The sequence below is a fragment of the Rhagoletis pomonella genome, unplaced genomic scaffold (genome assembly GCF_013731165.1).
Source record: "Rhagoletis pomonella isolate Grant_MI unplaced genomic scaffold, Rhpom_1.0 Rhpom_scaffold_00003, whole genome shotgun sequence".
Classification (NCBI taxonomy): Eukaryota; Metazoa; Arthropoda; class Insecta; order Diptera; family Tephritidae; genus Rhagoletis; species Rhagoletis pomonella.
Genome location: NW_023458557.1, coordinates 76508021 through 76527630, shown reverse-complemented (window position 1 = coordinate 76527630; position 19610 = coordinate 76508021). Strand labels below are relative to the sequence as shown.

The following is a 19610-nucleotide window of genomic DNA, read 5'->3' as shown; positions in this document are numbered from 1 at the left end:
CACGCTAACAACCCAGTAGATAATTTCAGGAGTAAAAAGCCCTTCCTGACAGTCAAGAGGCCTTCCACCCTACATTCCTATCTCCTGTCATTTTCGTATAGTGTGACACAAATTAAAGGGCTTCCTCCTTCGCTACCATTAGAAGGCCTTCCAGAAGGGCTTTTATAGGACGTTCTTAAGCAGGCCTTTTAGGGGAGTTTTTTTTTTAAGTTGCCTCTTTAATAAATAAAAATCATACATCTTTGAAGTATTTGCTTAAGGTTTATATTAAATATGTGTTATTGCAACTTAAAATGTTTATTGAAATAAATTTTTAATTCTAAATAATATAAATTTATGCAATCGCGTAAATTGTAAATGGATAAGTCCTTTTAGAAGGCATGCAAGGAAGCACTTTTTTCAGCCCTTCTTGGGTAGGCCTGTTATAAAGGCTTCACTTAGGAAGGCCTACCTGAATTTTCTTCTGGGAAAATAATTGTTTGTGGAGCTTTTATAGTTGCAATTGACAAAATAAATCTATTTAAATGTATAATACGATGGGAAATACTGTTTTTCTTAGAAAGTTGCTTCGGAAAACAACAAATTAATCAGCTATTCATTAAACTTGCAACTTCTTGCTGGTTTTTCTTGTTAGCTTACTCTCTCAAATTTGGTTACTGGCAAGTTACTGGACAGTTTCTTACTGGAAAATACGAAAACAGAGCTAAAGTCTTCTGCGCATACATACTACATAGCGCTTTTAGGTGTTGCCTCTCAGGTGCACTGGGTATACTTTTTTGACAGCTTTCAAAGTAATACTTGTTTGAAGATTAAATATTATTGAATTAACAAAAGCCGTGCATTCGGTTCTTGTTTTGACAGGATTCACAGAGTCTTTGTTGAACCAAACAGTTCCTATTGCCACCATTTTGCGTGCAGCTACATACCTCTTTGTTTCGAAAACTAGATTTTATACCCACATTTTTTTTTTATGAACAACACCTTAAGTCCTTAAGACAGGGAAAAGCAGATTACCAAAGACAGAACTGGTACAAATAAAATTGAAATCGCAAAAACGCGTGCTCAACGATTTTCCGATATCCCACTGCAGTTTTAACGAATGTAATTCTGTTGCAGAGTATTGCTTTTACTGCTCTTTTCTTTGACCGTTTCTGTTGTTACTATTTCCTCAACTCTCCAGCATTTCGTGTTCTTATTTGCACTGACATTGTCTTAACCTTGCTCTTCTCTGTAACTTCAATAGTGCGTCATTTAACATCTCTTCCTATTATGAGTATGTAATTTGTTTAGCTTACTAGTGTTATTTTTCTTGCTTTTTGTTTAACGAGTATTTCCGCGTAATGACGATTTTTATGTATAATAAATCCTAACCAAAAACAGAATGTAAGCGAGTAAAGTACATTTTTACCTTCTTAAATATGAGACTACAGTCAAGGTTGTGTTCTTATGGTCTTTTCTGTTATTTGTGTGTAGCTTGTGTGGATGTCTTTGTTTTACCTATCGAGTACTGAGTAACGAGTTTTTTGAGTTCAATTTACAGCATCGCTCTTATATTTCTTACATGTAGTTCTTAGTTAGTTTTAGTTTTTATGTTGTTCCTTTTGCCAAAGTCCGTTTTGTTGTAATTTTGCTATGATCCTTTCTGCAGTTTATAGTACATAATAAGTGGTTTTGCGCTATTTCAGCTGTTGAATTCCTAAACTTGCGTATCCATAAGACTTGTATAGGTTTCCTCAGCGAATTTCGGTGTTATGAAGTCGTCATAGTAGTTAATGAAGATCTCCTTGTATTCGTCCGGTATGTATTCGAGTGCTTGTAACATTTGCATCAGTTCCTTATCGCTACATTTGTAATTGCTAAGTGCCATGATATCCCAAAAATAGGACATGTGTTGTATATACTCTATGCTAAAGACACTATATTGTGCAGCTACAATATTGAGAGCATTACGCATAATCGAGCCCAGCTTATTGAATTCCCAATCGTCGAAAGGTTTTTGCCCCTCTGTGATAGCGGAATCGTTTCGTTGATGTGGATGTGATGCGTTCGAGTAAAAAAGGTAAGGCGTAGTTAGAAGTTGGAGGATGTTATTTAAGGAATAAGTGGGGAAAAAAGTATCGAGAGAGGGTACAATTTTTGTAGCATAAGATTATAGGTTTAAGCATAGAAAGTATTAGAACAAATCATTGTTTCGTGCGCGTAGTCGTAAATATGAAAACAGAGAAAGAAATAGAAAATACGTAGTTAATATTAGTAACGCACTGAAAATACATAGGTACATATAAAAATAGATTTAAATAGACATGTCTTGAAATTTAATGCATTAAAAATACATATGTATGTGAATGTACATATATTTGATTTACGTAACTAGTATAAAAAATTAAAAGCTACTCTATGTTTCTCAAAGGTACATACTGAGGGCCTAGTTTTTGTTTTAACTCTAAGATTACGAAATTTAGTGCCACAGTTCTAAGGCTATGCTTACATTTTTTGGTTCTATGGGTATAAGAGTATTATGTACTTTTAGTTCTTAAAAGCCTACTGCTACAGTTTTTAATCCTTTCTACTACAGTTTGCAATATTAGGGATACACATAACTTGAATTCTCTACTTAAAAGTGATTAATCAGCGTAAAAACTCGATGCGACTAATATTGAGATTTTTTGGTCCTAGGGTCGACATCGTTTGGTGGTTTTCTAGCTTTTCCCCCGGAATACTTTTTTGAGCTTATAAGAGTAGTAAAGTGGTGTAATGAATAGTCAGGATTGCAATATTTCCTCTTTCATCTCGGCATCAAAAGACCAGCTATTAATTTCATATAACCTGGATTGTGGGTAAAAGATGGACTTAAAGGGGTGGATTTATTAATTTATAGATAGAGAATAAAGAAGTGTCTGTATTCTCCACGGGCATATTTGAAATAAAACACTCCATTCAACTGAAATTTTGTAGCACTTTTCCTTGGAAGGTCAAAACAAGATTAAGCGCAATACGAATAACCTGAAAGGTTTAGCTACAGAAACGCGTCATTCAAATTAACTCAATAGAACATTCTCGTCCGAAAGATTTTCGAAAACGTAGGGTTCGACTTAAAAAGGCAGCTGTTATATGCATATGGATCTGAAAATTATTTGCGTTTCTTCAGGTAATCAAACAGGTGGCAATTCTATGTTTAATCAAAGAATTTCGTCAAATCATCAGACATGGATAGTCCTGTCAGTTGCACTGGCTTAGTCTATATATTACAGTCCAAACCTAAACATAGTTCGTGTAAAAAGCTCTTTATTTTACTCTTAGCTTTTACTCTACGTGCGTCCTTATCAGTGTTGCTAAAAATAGCGTCCGCGGGCAGAACCCTTCCAGAACTTTCTTTAGATTACTTATGGGTGCGCAAAGAGTAAAATCTTTATCTCTGCGCATCACTGGCCCATATAAGATCTGCAGAAAGCCGTAATAAGCTTCATCCGCGTGCTAAGTTTTTGGTAAAATAGTGCTCTAACTACATAAAATACTGTGAAGAAACGGCTTGGGACTAGCGCAGACAGCAACCAAACTAGACACGTTCAAAACATGTGCCACGAGAAAAGTCAGTCTAAAAAGCTCTCTATGATAGTTGCCGATCTAAAACATAGCCCTCTAGAGAAAGCTTTTAGAGATTTCAATAAATTTTGTATAGACGCGCAAGGATAGAAGCTCGCTCTAATTGTCGTTGGACTAATTCGCGAAGACACAGTCAAAACTACTAGGTTTTTATGTGGCCTTGCATTTTTATAAAGAAAGGGAAAGCTCCGAATGCCGACTAATTTCTATTTTTATAGCTTTGAATTTTTCGTGCTGTCTACATGTAAGCCGTGCTTTGGGTACGATTTTACTAAGTCTTACACCATGCACATGAAATCTATGTATTCTTTAAAGGACTTTTCGATTTTACTTTTCTACTATATAGTTAAGAAAAATATGAGGAGAAAGTGCGAGGTTAGTGAACTAAGCTTTCTTTAGTCGACTTCAAAAAAGGAGGAGGTTATTAATTCGTCGGAATATTTTATTTATTTATTTTTTTTATGTATGTTACCGCATGACTTTGGACCACGTTAACCGATTTCTATAATTCTTTGTTTTTTTTTTTTTTTAAAAAAGATGGTACCTCAGATGTGGTCCCACACTAAATGAAAAAGTTAACGGTACTCTAAAATTTTTTTAAAGAGATTGAAAATAGAGAGTAAGCTTATCGCTAGATAACAATTGCATCTTCAATTAATTATTGGATATGCCACTTGAGAACTGCACAACTGTACCAATAAATATTTTAAAGAATCGAATTTCCACTAGGCACTGATATGACGATTTTAGAAGTGGAACATTAGTAAATATTTAAACTATTTGTAATTCAATGCCCTGTGAAAATCTGACGTAGGATAGGAAACTCTGCCAAATGGCCGCTTACAGTATTTTGTTTGCGCTAAACTGTGTGAATACTGGCTTAAACATAAGTCGACTGAAATAAAAAAAAATGTATTTCTTCCTCTTCTACATATTGCTTGTCACTTATGTTTATTTTTTTTATTTTTAAGAATTGTCAATTAAAATACAGTTCATTCTCTAACAAAACTAATATAAACCCAGATTTAAAGCTTTGCAGAATACTAAAAAAAAAAATTAAACAAATTTCCATCTAAATTCCAAACTTTTTACGCAGAAGTTTTAGTGTTTTTGATAGTAAAAAATCAACGCTAATTTTTAGCCACTTGAAATTTCCACATTATTAGACTAAAATTGAATGGGCTCTAAAACTGTATACTCAAAAAAAAAAAAATAAATAAAAATCTAACCCTTCTGAGACAAAAAGTTTGAAATAGGGATGGAAATTTGTAGATTTTTTCAGGTTTCTACAAAGTTTTAAACTTATATGGGTTTTGTTAAAGAAAGATATGTATTTTAATGAAAATTCTTAGAAATAAATAAATAAACATGAGTGGCAAACAATATCACTTTCAAATGGGGTTGCTATTGATATGACCGATACTGTATGCCTTCAACTTACCCTCACATACGCACTATTGCTCTACATGATTTACGCTTTGCTAATCTAACAAATATTTATATACATAGGCAAACAAAGAACTAAAACTTCCATTTCTAAAAAAAAAAATCATCTTAGAATTTCTCAATCCCTTCGGTGTTATTAAAATTTAGCGCTAAAATTTTCTTTTCTTTGGATTTCACTTGTCTTCTTGTCGCGCTTGTGCTAACTCAACTTTCTACATACAACTCTCAGCTACAGTACTAACTGCATACAAATAAATATTTATACATAATATTTTACACATGTGCATTAGGGTGGCGCGTAAAAATATAACATTTTGTATGGGACACCCCTTCAGTTTGGTCTAAATTCCAAAATTTTAAAACAATAAAATACATAATTAAAAAAATCCGAATTTTTTCCAACCTCAAAAGCCCTGGCGGACTTTATGTGACAGATCAAATTTTATACATAAATATTAACGGATTTACTTTAATATTGGTAGTTAGAGGTTTATGGGGTCGCTGATTACGAATATTAATAGAGGAATTATGGCTAAGATAGTAAAAAGTCCTTCGTAAGATTAACGAAAGACGGATGTCAAGATAGTTCGAAAGACTTTTCTTATTATAGCTTAAAGTCTTAGAAAAAAAACTTTAGAAAAAAAGCTCTCTTACTCACCGCTCGTGGTGAAAAGCTATTTTAAGAGAAAGCACTTGTACATTATTTAGCTCGCGTCTCTCCAACAGTCGCAACGGCCGAGTGAGCAAAGCACGGGCGTACCATTCGAGAGATCCGGGTTTGAGTTCTCGAGCAGCGGAACTTTTTTTAATTTATATATATATATTTTTTTTAATAATTTTTTTTCTTTTCAATTAACACTCTTTCAATTTGATTTTTTATTGTACTACTAGGAAAAATATATTGTCTTCTATTTCATTTAATTTTTAGGAACTTAATGTGCTTAATTTTCTGTTAACTTTTAAATTTTATTGTTTAAAAACGAGAAGCTATTTTTTATTTCATTTAATATTTAAAATTTTATTTTTTTTATTTCATTATTTAATTTGTTTTTCTTTTGTTATTTATTTTTCTTATAATTTTTGTATTTCATTGTTTTAAAAGAAGATATATATTTGTTTTATTTCATTTAGTTTTTAGGGACTTATTTTAATTATTTTTTTATGATTTTTTTAGTTAAATTTTATTTTAAATTTTGGATTGTATTGTATTTTTTTTAACTACATTTAATTTTTAAATTTTTTTTTATTTATTTCTTGGTTTTTTTTAATTTAATTTGTGTTTCTTGTGGTAATCTGTTTTTAATTGCTATACATATATTACTGATTTGAAAAGAAAAATATATTTGTTTTATTTGAATTAATTTTTAGGATCTAATGCAATTTGTTTAATTTTATTTCTTTGTCAGTTTTTAATTTGACTTTTTATTGACTTTTAGATTTTGTTTTAAAAATAAAACTACGTTTTTAAATTTTATTTAGTTTTTAAGTACATACTACTTTTTTCTTCTTTTGATTACATTTTTCTCTTTTTACAATTAATTTTTAAATTTGATTGTTTTAAAAAGAAAAAAAATTTATTTAATTTTTAAAAATATTTTAATTTATATTTGCTTTGTTTTCATTTTACATATTTTTATATTTTTTAAATTAAATTTTCTTTTTATTAGTTAAAAAAAAACATATTTGTATGTAAAGGTGCTACATATATTTAATTTAATTTCATTAAAAAAACGCTTTGCTCAAAATTGAAAAGCATAACGCTAAGGCCTCCTCGTTAGCAGATCTTTCAATTTGTCTTTCGAAAGACAATAAAGTGCTTTCAAGACAGTTGTCAGAATTGACAGATAGATAAAGGCCTTTCGAAAGACTGTGGTGAGTTGAAAGACAGTTGCCAGAATCGCCCTGTAAGTCAGATTTTCGAAATGCCAAATGGCAGCACATGGTTGTCGAATTTAAAAAAAATTAATTTCAAGAGAAACAAAGGAGCCAAAAACCATCGAAATTTTTTACAAATTTAAGGTTAGTGGAAATATTGAAAAATAATTGTTGAATTTCGATTTCAGAAATCAAAAACATATAAAGATACTCAATTTTATAGGAATTCATAAGTTTTTGTAAAAATTTGACCACCATATTGGATGCGACATTTCGAATTTGGATATTCTGAATTCATATACGTAATCAGCAACCTCTAAAACCCCTGGTTGCCAAGTTTATATTAATTCAATTCAATTTTTTTTTTTTAATGCGATCGCCATATTGGAGCCGCCATTTTGAATTTCGAAAATTTTACTTCAAATTCGTAATCATCTACATATCTCGAAAACTACTAGATGTGCAGTTTTTTATTGCGCCATTTTGGGATTTTGAAAAGCTGACTTCATATTCCTAAACGGCGACCTCGAAAACCTCTGAATACCAAGAACAAAGTAAATCCGTCAATATGTATACAATTTTGTCTGCCACATATAGTTCGCCACGATTATTGGGGCTAGCTCTGGCGAGGTGAGCAAAACGGACTTCAAAGTCGTATTCAACGTCACCAAAAACACACCAAACACGTGGTCTGCTCAAGAGAACCTTTTAGCGTTTTTTTAATTTCTTGTCCTCCGTAATATTTAGAAGTCGTTACCTTTTTATTTTGCGATGACTATAAATTTATATGAATAGCATTCAATAATACGTAGCGACCTTGGTAGCGACTAGTAAAATTTGTTTTAAAATTTTGAAGTGGAAGTCCTTATTTGGTACATGGAAAAATACATAGAACAAAATGAACAGAAGGGATGCCCTATAAAAAATAAAGATTTTCATATTTTTAAGTACCACTCTAATGTACTTAATACTTAATGCGGCGTAAAAATATCCTAAAAAACTAATTAAGTACATTCTAGCTTTTTTCTACAATACAATAAAAAAAGTTAAGTACAAAGAAATAGTTTCGCATGTACATAAGTAGCTAGTATTTATGATAGATACATATGTATGAATATTTACTTTTACTTAATCGATAATAATTATGATTAAATTTGATGATGATTGATTATTTTTGTTATTTGTTATTTGTTATTGTTACTGTAAAATAATGTATGTATGTATGTAACAACGTACCTCGATGCATCAATAAACATTGCTCGACTAATTGACACGCCAAAGCGACTTTGCATTCGTGCATTTCTACAAGTTGCGTTTCGGCCCGCTCAACGGCCGCATACAACTTGCAACGCACCTCAACCGCATCACAGTCGCTCAGTGCAGCGTTGAAGGTCCAAAACCATTCCAGTTTTTGGCTTTCGTCACAAACGCTGCACACCAGCAGATCGGTGCCCTCGTTGATGGGGTTTTTGTAATACGGACTGCGCCACCAGCGTAAATTGCGTGTATTTTTGAAATCGCTGGCGGGTGGTGTGAATATTTGCATACATTTTGGATTATCACAGCGATAGCGATGAAATTTATGCTGGAAAATTTTGGGGTTTTCGTAATTTCATAACACTTGATTACACGTATGTGGGTATGTGGGTATGTGGGTGTACGTATGTATGTGCGGCGTCGTATATAGAAAGGACGTGCAAATAAAAATATGTATGTATGTATGTAAATTGGTGTAGCATTTTTGATGGATTCGTTTTTCAATATTTTGTGGTATTTAGTGCAGCAGTGGCGGTCAGTTTTGAGCGAGTATAAAGGAGTAAGCGTAGTGAAGAGCAGAATTTTAGAAGGATAATTAAGAAATAAAAATTGCAAGTTGTTTTTTTTTTTTTGACGCGTGCTTTAAAAAGAAAGCTAGTATGTAAGCACAAGGAAAAAACAAAATTGCCCAAGTTAAAGCGCATTGAGCATACATTTTTTCCTCGTAAAATATATTTTGTGGTTCTCAGCAGAGCGGGCAGGCAAGTGGCAGTGATTGACAGTGACACAAGAAAACATCAGACATTTGACACGGACAAAGGACACAATGCATAGAAGACGACAAACGACAAGACAAGAAGTGTGATGAAAAAAAAAAACAAAAAAAAATAAAAAATAAAAAAAAATAAAATCTGACGCTTATCTATAATAGGAGTCTAAAGAAAAAATGTTATGTCTCAAACAGAAATGGTTCTAAGTAAAATGTTTCGCTTTTCCAAACGGTTTAAAGTCTGCAATGGGGGAAAAATTTGCATGTCTTAAGCAAAAACTGTAAAGTGCTTACTTTTCTGAAAAGAAAAGAAAAAAAAATAGCTTAATAGGATTATCGTAAGGAAACGTTGAAATGACACCAGCAGTGACGTAGTGACAGAATGAATGCGTCAACCAAGAATGGCAAGTGGAATCGTTCACAACAATTTCCAAGAACAGCTACCACAAATATTGCCAGCTTTGATTAAAGCATCAGAATAAAAACTAGTGCCTAAAATCATCAGGAAAGCGGCCCCCATTCAGACTTCTTCTTCACTGGCTCTGTAACCGTCTAAGCGATTTTGGTCGCTCCTTTTCTGTGCCAACTGAAGCCAAGTCCTTCTCCAGTAGGTCTTTCCAACGTATAGCAGGCCTTCTGCGTCCTCTGTTACCAGCATCGCGGCCCGCGTTGAATACTTTAAGAGCTGGAGCGTCGGCGTCGAATGACATGGCCTAGCCAGCGAAACCGCTGTATTTAAATACGTTGCACTATGTTCATATCGTTGTAAACCACATACAGCTCATCGTTACATCGTTTGCGGTACTCGCTGTCGCCAACGCGTAAAGGCACGTAAATCTTCCGCAAAATCTTTCTCTCGATTATTCCAAGAGCCACCCCCTCTGATGACGCCGTTGTCCAGGCTTCTACGCCATTTACCAGTACGGGTATGATGAGTGACTTATAGAGCAAGGTTTCGTACGGCTTGGAGAGGTCCTTCCCAATTCTGATGGAGCTGGTGGTATTGCGCAAAGTAATTTTATACAGCCATTTTAGTTTCTCGGGGGCACCCAACTCAGACATCGCGGCGTAAAGACCATTTCTATTCGTGTTATCGAAAGCGGTTTTGTATACGGAAAAATTTACTTATATTCTCATGTAGAATCTTCCCCCAGGTTCTGTACTTCTCCGATCTTCTGGACGATCGTCACATGGTCTGGGCGATAAATTCGTTCAAACAAACCATTAAAGTCGCTGGGGACCGATGGGATCATACCTGCGCAGATGCAAGGTGTCGAAAATCCCATAGGGGATTTTAGGCCTATCAGTCTCTCCGTGATTGCTAAACACGCTGAAGAGACTTTCTTTCAAGAGCTCAAAAAAGAAAAGGTCTGTGAATACCGCCCTGCACACATTGGTAAAGTGGCCAGAAGAAGCCTTCAGGCATGAAGATTATGCAGTAGGGGGCTTCTTCGATATTGAGGGGGCCTTCAACAATGTCACTGCAGAGGCTATAGTCAAGTATTTTCATAATCTGAGAGTTTAAACCAATCTAATGATGCTTATCTACAGCTTAATTCGTGACAGAACTGTCGCGTCGGAGTGGGCGAGTGTCTGCTCTCAGTGCAAAGTCAATAGGAGCACTCCAGAAGGTGGTGTTCTCTCTCCGTTGCTCTGGATTACGGTTGTAAAGGACCTTCTAAAGGAACTGGAAAAAGTGGGCTGTCGGGTGATCGCCTATGTAGATGATGTGGAACATTTGGTTAAGGGATGATTTCTATATACCCTTTTTGATATGGCTCAAGGCTAGTTGTATCAGGTAACTAGGTGGGCGATCAATGGCGGAACTCACTAGGCAATTGTGCGATTGGTATTAATGCGGTTAGACTAGGAATTTTAACTGATCCTTTTGAAGGAAGATGAAGTGGAATCATCTCCACGCTTTCTTTTAGACTGTCTAACCTTCGCGAAGCTAAGATGAAAGCATTTTGGCTCGCACTTCTGAACAAATACTGAGCTCTCATCTCAGCTCGAAATTAGCCGCATTCGAAATTTCGTAATCGGCTCGCGGCGTTAACTTAAACCCACCTAAGCTGTACTTCTTTTTTGACCTATGAAATAGTTGGTCACATTACCTATAACCAAAGGCAGGCCGCGTTACTTAAAACTTAGCCTTATCAAAGTAGGGCAGATAAGAAGAAAGTGTTGAGATGATTTCCCGGAATTAAAGATCCTAGGTTAGATTAGGTTAAGTGGGCGGCTCGGAGAAGAGTTCATTCGGAGGCCACAAATGCCCATTATGATGCCCAGGAGTGTTTCCCCATGCCTATCCCTACATGTCTTTGAACCATTTTGATTCTCTGGCGAATCCAAGCAGTCCTTCCAGAGGAGCTTTCCCTAAGAAATGGTCCCCAAGAAACTTTAGGCGTTTTCTTCGGAGTGCTGGACATTCACAAAGGAAGTGCTGGACGGATTCTACCTCTTCCTCATCCCAAATGATATTAACGTGTTCCGCATGGGTTTCTATTAGATAACATTCGAACAGCATATCTATTAGGACCGAAAGTTGGCGCTTGTGCAACTTAACAAGCTCTTTCGAAAGCCTGCGATTCGCCACTGCTCATTATCACAGTGATTTTGACTAAGTGCTCCCTAAGCCCAACAGTCCATGAACAGGCGGCAGGTTGCCACGAGAACCGATATACATTCCCTGTCAGGCAAAATGATTCAGCACCGTGCTTAGTAATTTCATCAGCCATTCAGTTTCCTGCAATGCCACTGAATAATTACTACCAAAAAAAAAAACCAAAGGGTAGATTAGTTTTTAAAAATCGCTTTTCGTACTCTTCATATGCATAGTTGTTGTGGCATTAAGTTTCAAAATAGCTATCTCCTAAAAAAAAAAAATGTTAACGCAACATAACCAGTCAGCTGGTATAATCTTCACATAATCAGTAGCCAGAAAAAAATTGTGTAAGAAAAAATATGATTTCTTTTAACAAAAAAGCCAATGTGAATGTACAAGTGAATGACGAGGAAACGAAAGTAAAGCAAAATAAAATGCTGCTTATGAAAAAAAAAATGCACAATAGAAACATGAATGCCGTTAAACGCCTAAAACTATGTAAACATTGAAATATCGAATGAACGCAAGTCAGTTCGAAATCACTAATGCAAAATACACACATACTAAACATTAATGCAAAAACACATACACGCACATACATAAAGAAGGAGAGTAGGCAAACAAACGCAAACGGAAACACAAACACGAACATGTGAACTCGGAACAGAACAACCATAGAACGCAAAATGAAAGAAAAAGAATTCAATAACAACATCAAGAGCAAACACACCCACATGGAGGCAATGAAAAGTGGAATTAACTATAATCGCTACTACTGCATACGCACACAAACACTTTACACTTATTCACACTTATTCGGCTACTTTGGCTCAAGTATATAAACATATGTTCACATGTATGTATGTATGTATGTTTGTATATATGTACATTAATAACAAAATGAATACATATATATATTTAGTAGACGTTTAGATGAACTACGTACTAGTACGTGAGTGTGTGTGCGCGCGGTTCTGTGTTTATGTGGTTGGCGGATATTCAAGTGGGCATGGGGAGAGGGAAGGCGAACGAGTCGTACATTTGGCGCACACGTAACATAACATAACGATTAGTTTAGCGAGTGTCATAAAATACACAAGTATGTATAATCTTTTAAGCTGGCACTTACAAAATCCTCATCCGGATATGGACGAAAGCACTTGTCGCACTTGCAGTCGATGCCGCGCGCCTTGAGGTCCTGCCTCCGTGTCTCGTGCAACGATTGTCGATAGTCCCCAGCATAGACAAAGCAGTTGGTAATGCACGCGCCCAACAGTATATCACAGGTCGCATAAGCGCTCACCTGCCGACCCGAATGCTTACGATACACTTGGCCAACGCACGATTGCCGACACAGGCTAAGCGTTTGCGGATAGACCGCATAGGCGATACACGTCACATCACCGGCCAGCAAATGCAATTGGCCCTGCCGCACATGTTTCACCGCCGACCACAGACTGTACTCGTGCAGTGGCGAGAGTATGTGCGGATCTGCGGGCAGCACAAAGGACGGGCAGTGTATGAGATTCTTGTGCCTCAGCTGGCCAATGTGGCGCAGCAGTAGCGCAGCGGACAGCAATATCCATTCGCTGCGTGCCAACTTCATTGGGGCGGGCATCATGAGATCGAGGTGCTCGAAGAAGTCGGTGCATTCGGCCAAGTAGATGGCCAGTATGTGCGCGGCAATCGCTAGCGAAACAGTCGTCTCAGCGTCGATTTTGTCGAGGTGCGTTTCGAGGCGCAGCAGCGCCGAATAGGGTATGTCCGTACGTTCGGTGAGTATGCCATTGAAGGCGTTCCACATCTTGTTGACAGTCGGCCGTTTGCGGCAGTGCGGCATCACTTGTGGCAAACCGGTGATTAGCATGCGAAAGGCGAGCTGCAGTAGACGTGGCTTGGCGAACGCCTCGCCAAACTCCTCGAACAGCTCAATCTGGTGGGCGAAACATTCGAGCACATGTATGGAGGAGTGCTGGCTACGACATTTACGCGAACAATAAACGGATGTGCGATTCGAACAGTAGTCGCATGGAAATGGTATGAATTGTGTGATGGCGCAATTATCGCAGATGCGCGCTTGGCCGCTGGACACAAAAACGGCAGCGTGCTCGTTGAAAATGGGCATGTGCCGGACAATGTCTGTGGTGGCGCGCAAATAGGCGCGGCGCGTCGTTGTAATGGCATTCGAGGTATCCGACCAGGCGCTGGCGTCGAGAGAAGAGACGTGAAAGTTAAAAAGTTCATCTATAACAATTTAGCAGAACTTACACTTCGTAGACCTTTAACCGATTGCTGCTACTCCCGTGCAATATGTGTTGCGGTGGCGGCGCCATCGCCGCGTAATGATCATCGTCCGTCTGTACGCCCATGTCGATTTTTTCCGATTTCAGCACCTCGCATTCGTGCCAGAGTTCGTGTGTGCGCGCCTCAAACGCCTCGGAGAGATCCATGTGCAACAGCTCGTGCACATGCAGCTCGCAGAGCGCAAAATTACGCAACTTTAAGGCACAAGCGGCTTGGCGTAGTTTGATCAACGCATTATACTCTTCGGGATAGCCCAGCTCCAGGGCGCACAAGCAATCGTCGTAGGCTTCCTGTAAGAAAAACATAGAAAAAAATAAGTTACGCTACTGATAAACGACAAAATGAGCAGCGGAAAATTAGCAGTTACACGACTTAGAAAATTTTCTCACGTGCAGCTAAGTGGAGAGCAGAAATTAATTAATTTTCAATGGCAAAAACAAAAAAAAAATTTAGTAAGAATGTGAAAAACCATCGTTAGCGCGAAGAATGAAGGCAAAATGAAAGATGAAAGCAATGTTGAAATTGCGATAACAATACAACAGTCACGAAAGCGCGCGCGTATGTGGGCTATGCAGCAGGCGGTTAGCTGCAGGAGCGCTGTTGGAACAACATAGCTTTGACTTTTCTGTGTGGTGTTAGGTGCGCGCCGTCCAAGGTCGTTTAGCCGTTGTAAAGCCAAACATTAGCAACGCTTAGTTGACCACTGAATATTTAGTGGAAATGTATGACTTGAAATACGGGTATGAATCGCGTGAAAGATTTTATCAAATTCGTAATTCATCACGCGTATATGGGATACGAGGATGGGCTATTCGTGGCGATTTCGAAACGATGCAGGGATAAGTGTAGAATATTAGGAATGGACTACGAAGCAGCGAACTTCAAAAGCACCCACAGAAATAGGAAGCAAAACTAATATTACAAATGAACCTTAATCTTTGCGAAGCGGCTTAAAAACTTAGAATGGCAGGTGCCGCTGTGGGCTTCATGAAGGAAAAACCCGTCGGGATATATAATTTGGTATGAACAAATATCAGCTAAACGGCATGCTATCAGCAATCATAGTAAATAGAAGCTCACGGAAAACATCTGCTTATAATCACCATAATGTATGCAAACATCCGAGGTACATCCGAGGTCTAACGATCTACATCTCAAACACGAGTACAATAGAAAAATTGGAAACAATTGTCATCCGATACCAAAGCCTTTGCGGTAGCCTTCAGAGCCCTTTTGAACAGCTTGTCATCGTACACGTCTTTCATAAACTCAGTATATTGTACCGGTGGAACCAGAAAACCTCCAAGAAAAAGAAGAAATGTTAGCTAAGTCTGAAGAAAAGCATAGAGAACTCACTTTTGCTGTGCATGGACTCCATTTAATTTTTATTTTTAAAAAGTTTGAAAAAGCTAGCTAAAAGCTAGGTCGTGAACTTTAAAAAATTGTCTGTGAATCGACTCATAGGCCTCTGGTACCAAACAGTTCCGTATAAAGTTAAGGAGCCAATGACCTCTTTGTTGGTCAATATAGTCAAAAGAGATGCTCACAATATGCAGAAGCCTGTGAAATATGAGGGATCCGTAGGATCACATCAGAATTGATAAGTATTTACGCTGGGTTCGGTGACAATAATGCAACGTTAAGATAAAGTACCAAACATAAGGAGGGACAATCGTTTTCCCTCGTGCATAAAAAATGTCATGCATATTCTTCTTCCTAGGCGGAAAATTTTCCTGACCAACGAAATTGTAACCCGCTTGGTTCTAAACGAACTGGAATGTAAGAGAGAGCACTCAAACATACGAATAATCGTATCTCCTCACCTGGAGAAATGTCTTTCGGCGGTTCCGTAGGGTTTGGGGTTTTAAATAGGCTTAATCTGGTTTCACTGAGCTATTTGAGGGTAATGAAATAAATAAAAAAAAGCTAGACATTAGGTTAAATTTTTGGCTTTATAAACTAAAAAGGGATTCTGCTGCCTTTAGAGGACCTTAATTCTTGGAAACGGAAACCATTTGAAATGGTAATAAACCTGCCAATACTTTCCGGCCAAAAGTTATCTTTCCTAAAACTGTATCTATGTATTTATGAAAAACTCATGAAAAGCAATAGAGCCAAAGTTGAAATGTAAATGAGCTCAGAGGTGTCTAAAGCCTAGGGCGTCGAACAGTGTATAGTTTACGGATAAAATCTACTGCTCGGCTTAGAACAGAGGCAGGTTGTGAGTAGCAGATGATGACAAAAGCGATGACGAGATATCGAACTTCATAAACCGAAGAAAATGAGTAGCAGTAGAGGATTTGTAGTCTCTTTTAAACAACTTTCGTAGAAAAAGTTTAAATACTTAAGTACCTAGTTGTTTTCAAAATCTACGCAAACGAAACAAAAACAGTAAGAATAATATACCTCGGCTTTGCATGAGAGAGCCAAGTTGAGATGGAGACCCGTAAAAAATAACTCAACATGAATTCAAGAATTTCCATCATGCTGGCTCTCGCTATGGCATCAGTTTATATCAGTTAGTGGTAGTGCAATCGTGTCTTTACCTTCGAGTATTGGGCGAGTGCACTCCCTTCCTCTGGTTCGAGCTGCTCTTGAACGATGACCAAGAACTGCCGACCCCCTAATCAAGGGTGTTAAGCGCCGCAGCCCCGCCGAGGTTTTTGTAGCCAGGGTGTTTACCACACCGCCTGTATCATTACGGCGCCTTCCGAATACCGGGCCGCCTCAGGGAGTAAAGGTAACCTTGCTGTGGCATGGGCCGCTGCCGTGGTGGACTGTTAATTTCGCCCTTACATTAATTAGACCACTGCGCCCTCCTCGTTGGGTAGGTCGTCGTACGAACAAGATGAATACAAAAAATAACAAAAATACAGCAAAACAAATTCGCAAATTTCAAGCTCGGAGAATCGTCGGAGCCGACATCCAAAGCTATCTCTGCCCTGGTTGGGAGTTTTGAGGAGGCGAAGTCATCGCTGGCTAAAGCCATAGGTGGGGCCTGCACGACCAGCGTCGTATGGAAACCGGAGCTGGCCAAGGACAAAGCTTCAAGCAGCGGAGGGTAATCGGTGTCGATACCCAAAGCCGTCTCTATACCGAGAGGAAGTTATGGCCCCGTGTAGGCGAATTCGGCTCTCGCTAAGGGCAAAAGTGTGCCCTGCATGGCCGGCGTTTTAGGTGCGTCGGCTATGTCGGGCAAAAGTAGCGGAAATCGTCCAGTCGCGGTCAATGCCTGTGCAAAATCGCATAGCGTATCGAGGGTGTAGTGCCTGGCCGAACCGTCAGCACCAGCAGGGGCCTGTCGCGCATTCGGACCGTCGCATGGCTACCAAAATTTTAGAGCGCTACGATATGCAGTGTTCTGATCAAATACCTGATCAGCATGCTCGAAGGCTCGAGTGGGTTAAAAATATGCTCAGTGAAGCGGTGTCTAGGGTAGCCTCACAGGTGAAGCCAACCGGCGGCGTGACTCCGACGCTATCTGATACGAAGCGAGAAAGGTCGCTAGAGGGGAAACTGGAGAGTTATCTGGCTAGAGAGGGCTTAGGGCCTTTCCGAAAGTGCTGGTATTGCTCATTGCAGCGTCCCTCGGTGCTCTCGATGTTCCTAAGGGGGTCATTAGGATTCTTCCGACCGGAACCAAAGCTGATGACCCCCAGCCTCCAATAGCACCGAAGAAAGTTGAGCGAACGTTGACGTTTAGAGAGTTGGAAGCAGATCCTCTGAAGGAGGGTCGAAGTAGGAACTAGGGGCTCATGGAGAGGTTCTGGTGAATGAAGATTCTTCAGATTAATCTCCAACACCCTGGAGCTGGGGAGCTTTGACTAATATCCGCCTATATGCTGCACGATAAAGAGGTCGAGCCACCTCCAACGCTGCTAAGGAGCGCTCTAGCAGAAGCCAAGCGAAGAAAAGATGGTGTTATTGCAAGGTTCGATGCGAATTCGCGTCACTCAGTTTGGGGAAGTTTGGACACAAACTCGCGAGATGCTCTTGAAAGCGCATGCCTGCTGAGTTTTCAGAAAGCAGAGGGAAACGCCTTTAGCAGACGGTAGAGCTTTCTGCCGTCAAGCAGACGGTTATTCAATAGAGTCCGCAGCAGTAAGTCACCTTCTGGTTGGGAACTTTATAAGGTTTGTCTGGGAATCTACAAGTGCAAGAATAGAAAAGAGTTTCATGCACGGCTTTCTTCGAAAACGTAGAAGTGTGTCATAAATCCTCTGGATTTAGGAGGAAATTTCCTTAAGGAAAGTGCGTGAAGACAGTGCTGCTTTTTCTGACCTTTTGGATGACCATCGCCTGACTGCGTGATAAATTCTTTCAAGCCATTAAAATCTTCAGGATCTGATGGCATCATACTTGCGCAGCTGTAAAAAGCTGCGGAAGTATCGCTCCGTTGGTTAGCCCCAATCAACAACTGATAATTCAAATCCATTCAATTACACGGAGTTGACATAATTGGGAAGAACCATCAAAAATATAAGTGATATTTGATTGAAATATGATTAATTTTCTGGATGTGTGCATAAGCTTCAGCAGACTTTAGTGAAGTGAACATTGGTGGCTTTTCAGAAGTGGAATAACCATTAACTTCAAAAATAATTTCAATAATTGTTTATCGAACGACGGCCTAGGTGTTTACCTAAAGCACACAATTACACATCTACACACTATTTACACATATATATACACTAATTCATCAATCACACATTTATTTACTATTCGAATATTTAATACATACCTCATACATGCCGTAATCATGCAGCACTGTCGAACGATTGGCATGTGCCATTGCCGCTGTTGTATTTTCCGCATCCTCTTCGACGGGCGCTAGAAATATGGCCTCAGTATACAGATCGCATGCCTTGAGTGGATGATGTTCCTTGCGATAGCAATTATTGCCCGCCTCACGGACACGTTGTGACTCCTCGTCCGATCTGAACGATTCTGTTTGGACGTACAACTGTTGAAACCACTCGAGCACTTGGACTCTGTAAGCAATAAACAACAAGGTAGAGAAAAAGTTAACAAGAGTCAACAAAATAAGAAAAAAAACAATAACAAAACGTTAATACTCGTAATAGCAAAGCAAAGGGCGCTAAGTATGTATTGTACACCATAGCGACGACATGGAACTATAAGAGTCAAAAGTGAAAAAAAAACAACTAGAAATGAAAAACAAAAGCCAATGCCTGAAGCGCTACTCACATTGGGAATTTACATAATTATTAGTTTGGGAATAAGCGTAAGTGTGGCGGCGCACAGTGTTTAACTATTGGTTGACTCGATTCTAAATATGTCTACTATTTAACAGGTTTTAAGCGGTATTTTCCTGAGAAAAAATGGCTTTAGCAATTATCAAAACACACAAGAAGTCGGTGTTGTATGAGGAGAAATTTTTCCATAGGAACTCGAATACGCATTTTACCGGCTCAGAAACGGTAGTTGAATGATCGACTGAAAACGGATTTGTCTTCGTTTGCCATATCAAGTTCAATAGTATGCAAGGGTAGCTCCAAATCAAGTCCTCATAATGTTTCCTAGTCCTTACAGAGTTAAGGAAATTTTGGTAATATTATGCATTTTTAGTTTTATTCTGGGGAGTATGGGGAGAATGTATACTTTAAACCAGGGACTGAAAATAACAGTTATTGTTGAAAACTGTCATGGAAAAATTCATCATGAAGCAAATGTTCTACAACTGAGTGAAATATACCAATCGTTTTCTTCTTTCACCGAGAATGAAATTTG

The 19610-nt window shown here is 38.3% G+C and overlaps 1 protein-coding gene across 1 annotated transcript; it reads right to left on the bottom strand.

Moving 5' to 3' along the window:
* Positions 1 to 293: 293 nt before the first annotated feature.
* Positions 294 to 18921, bottom strand: LOC118736373 (the record flags this gene model as incomplete). The annotated part of the gene is made up of 5 exons (XM_036466468.1): positions 294 to 2004; positions 8161 to 8509; positions 12685 to 13759; positions 13824 to 14149; positions 18601 to 18921. Coding segments are annotated over 5 exons (2379 nt in total), but the record flags the coding sequence as incomplete, so codon positions are not given.
* Positions 18922 to 19610: the final 689 nt, after the last annotated feature.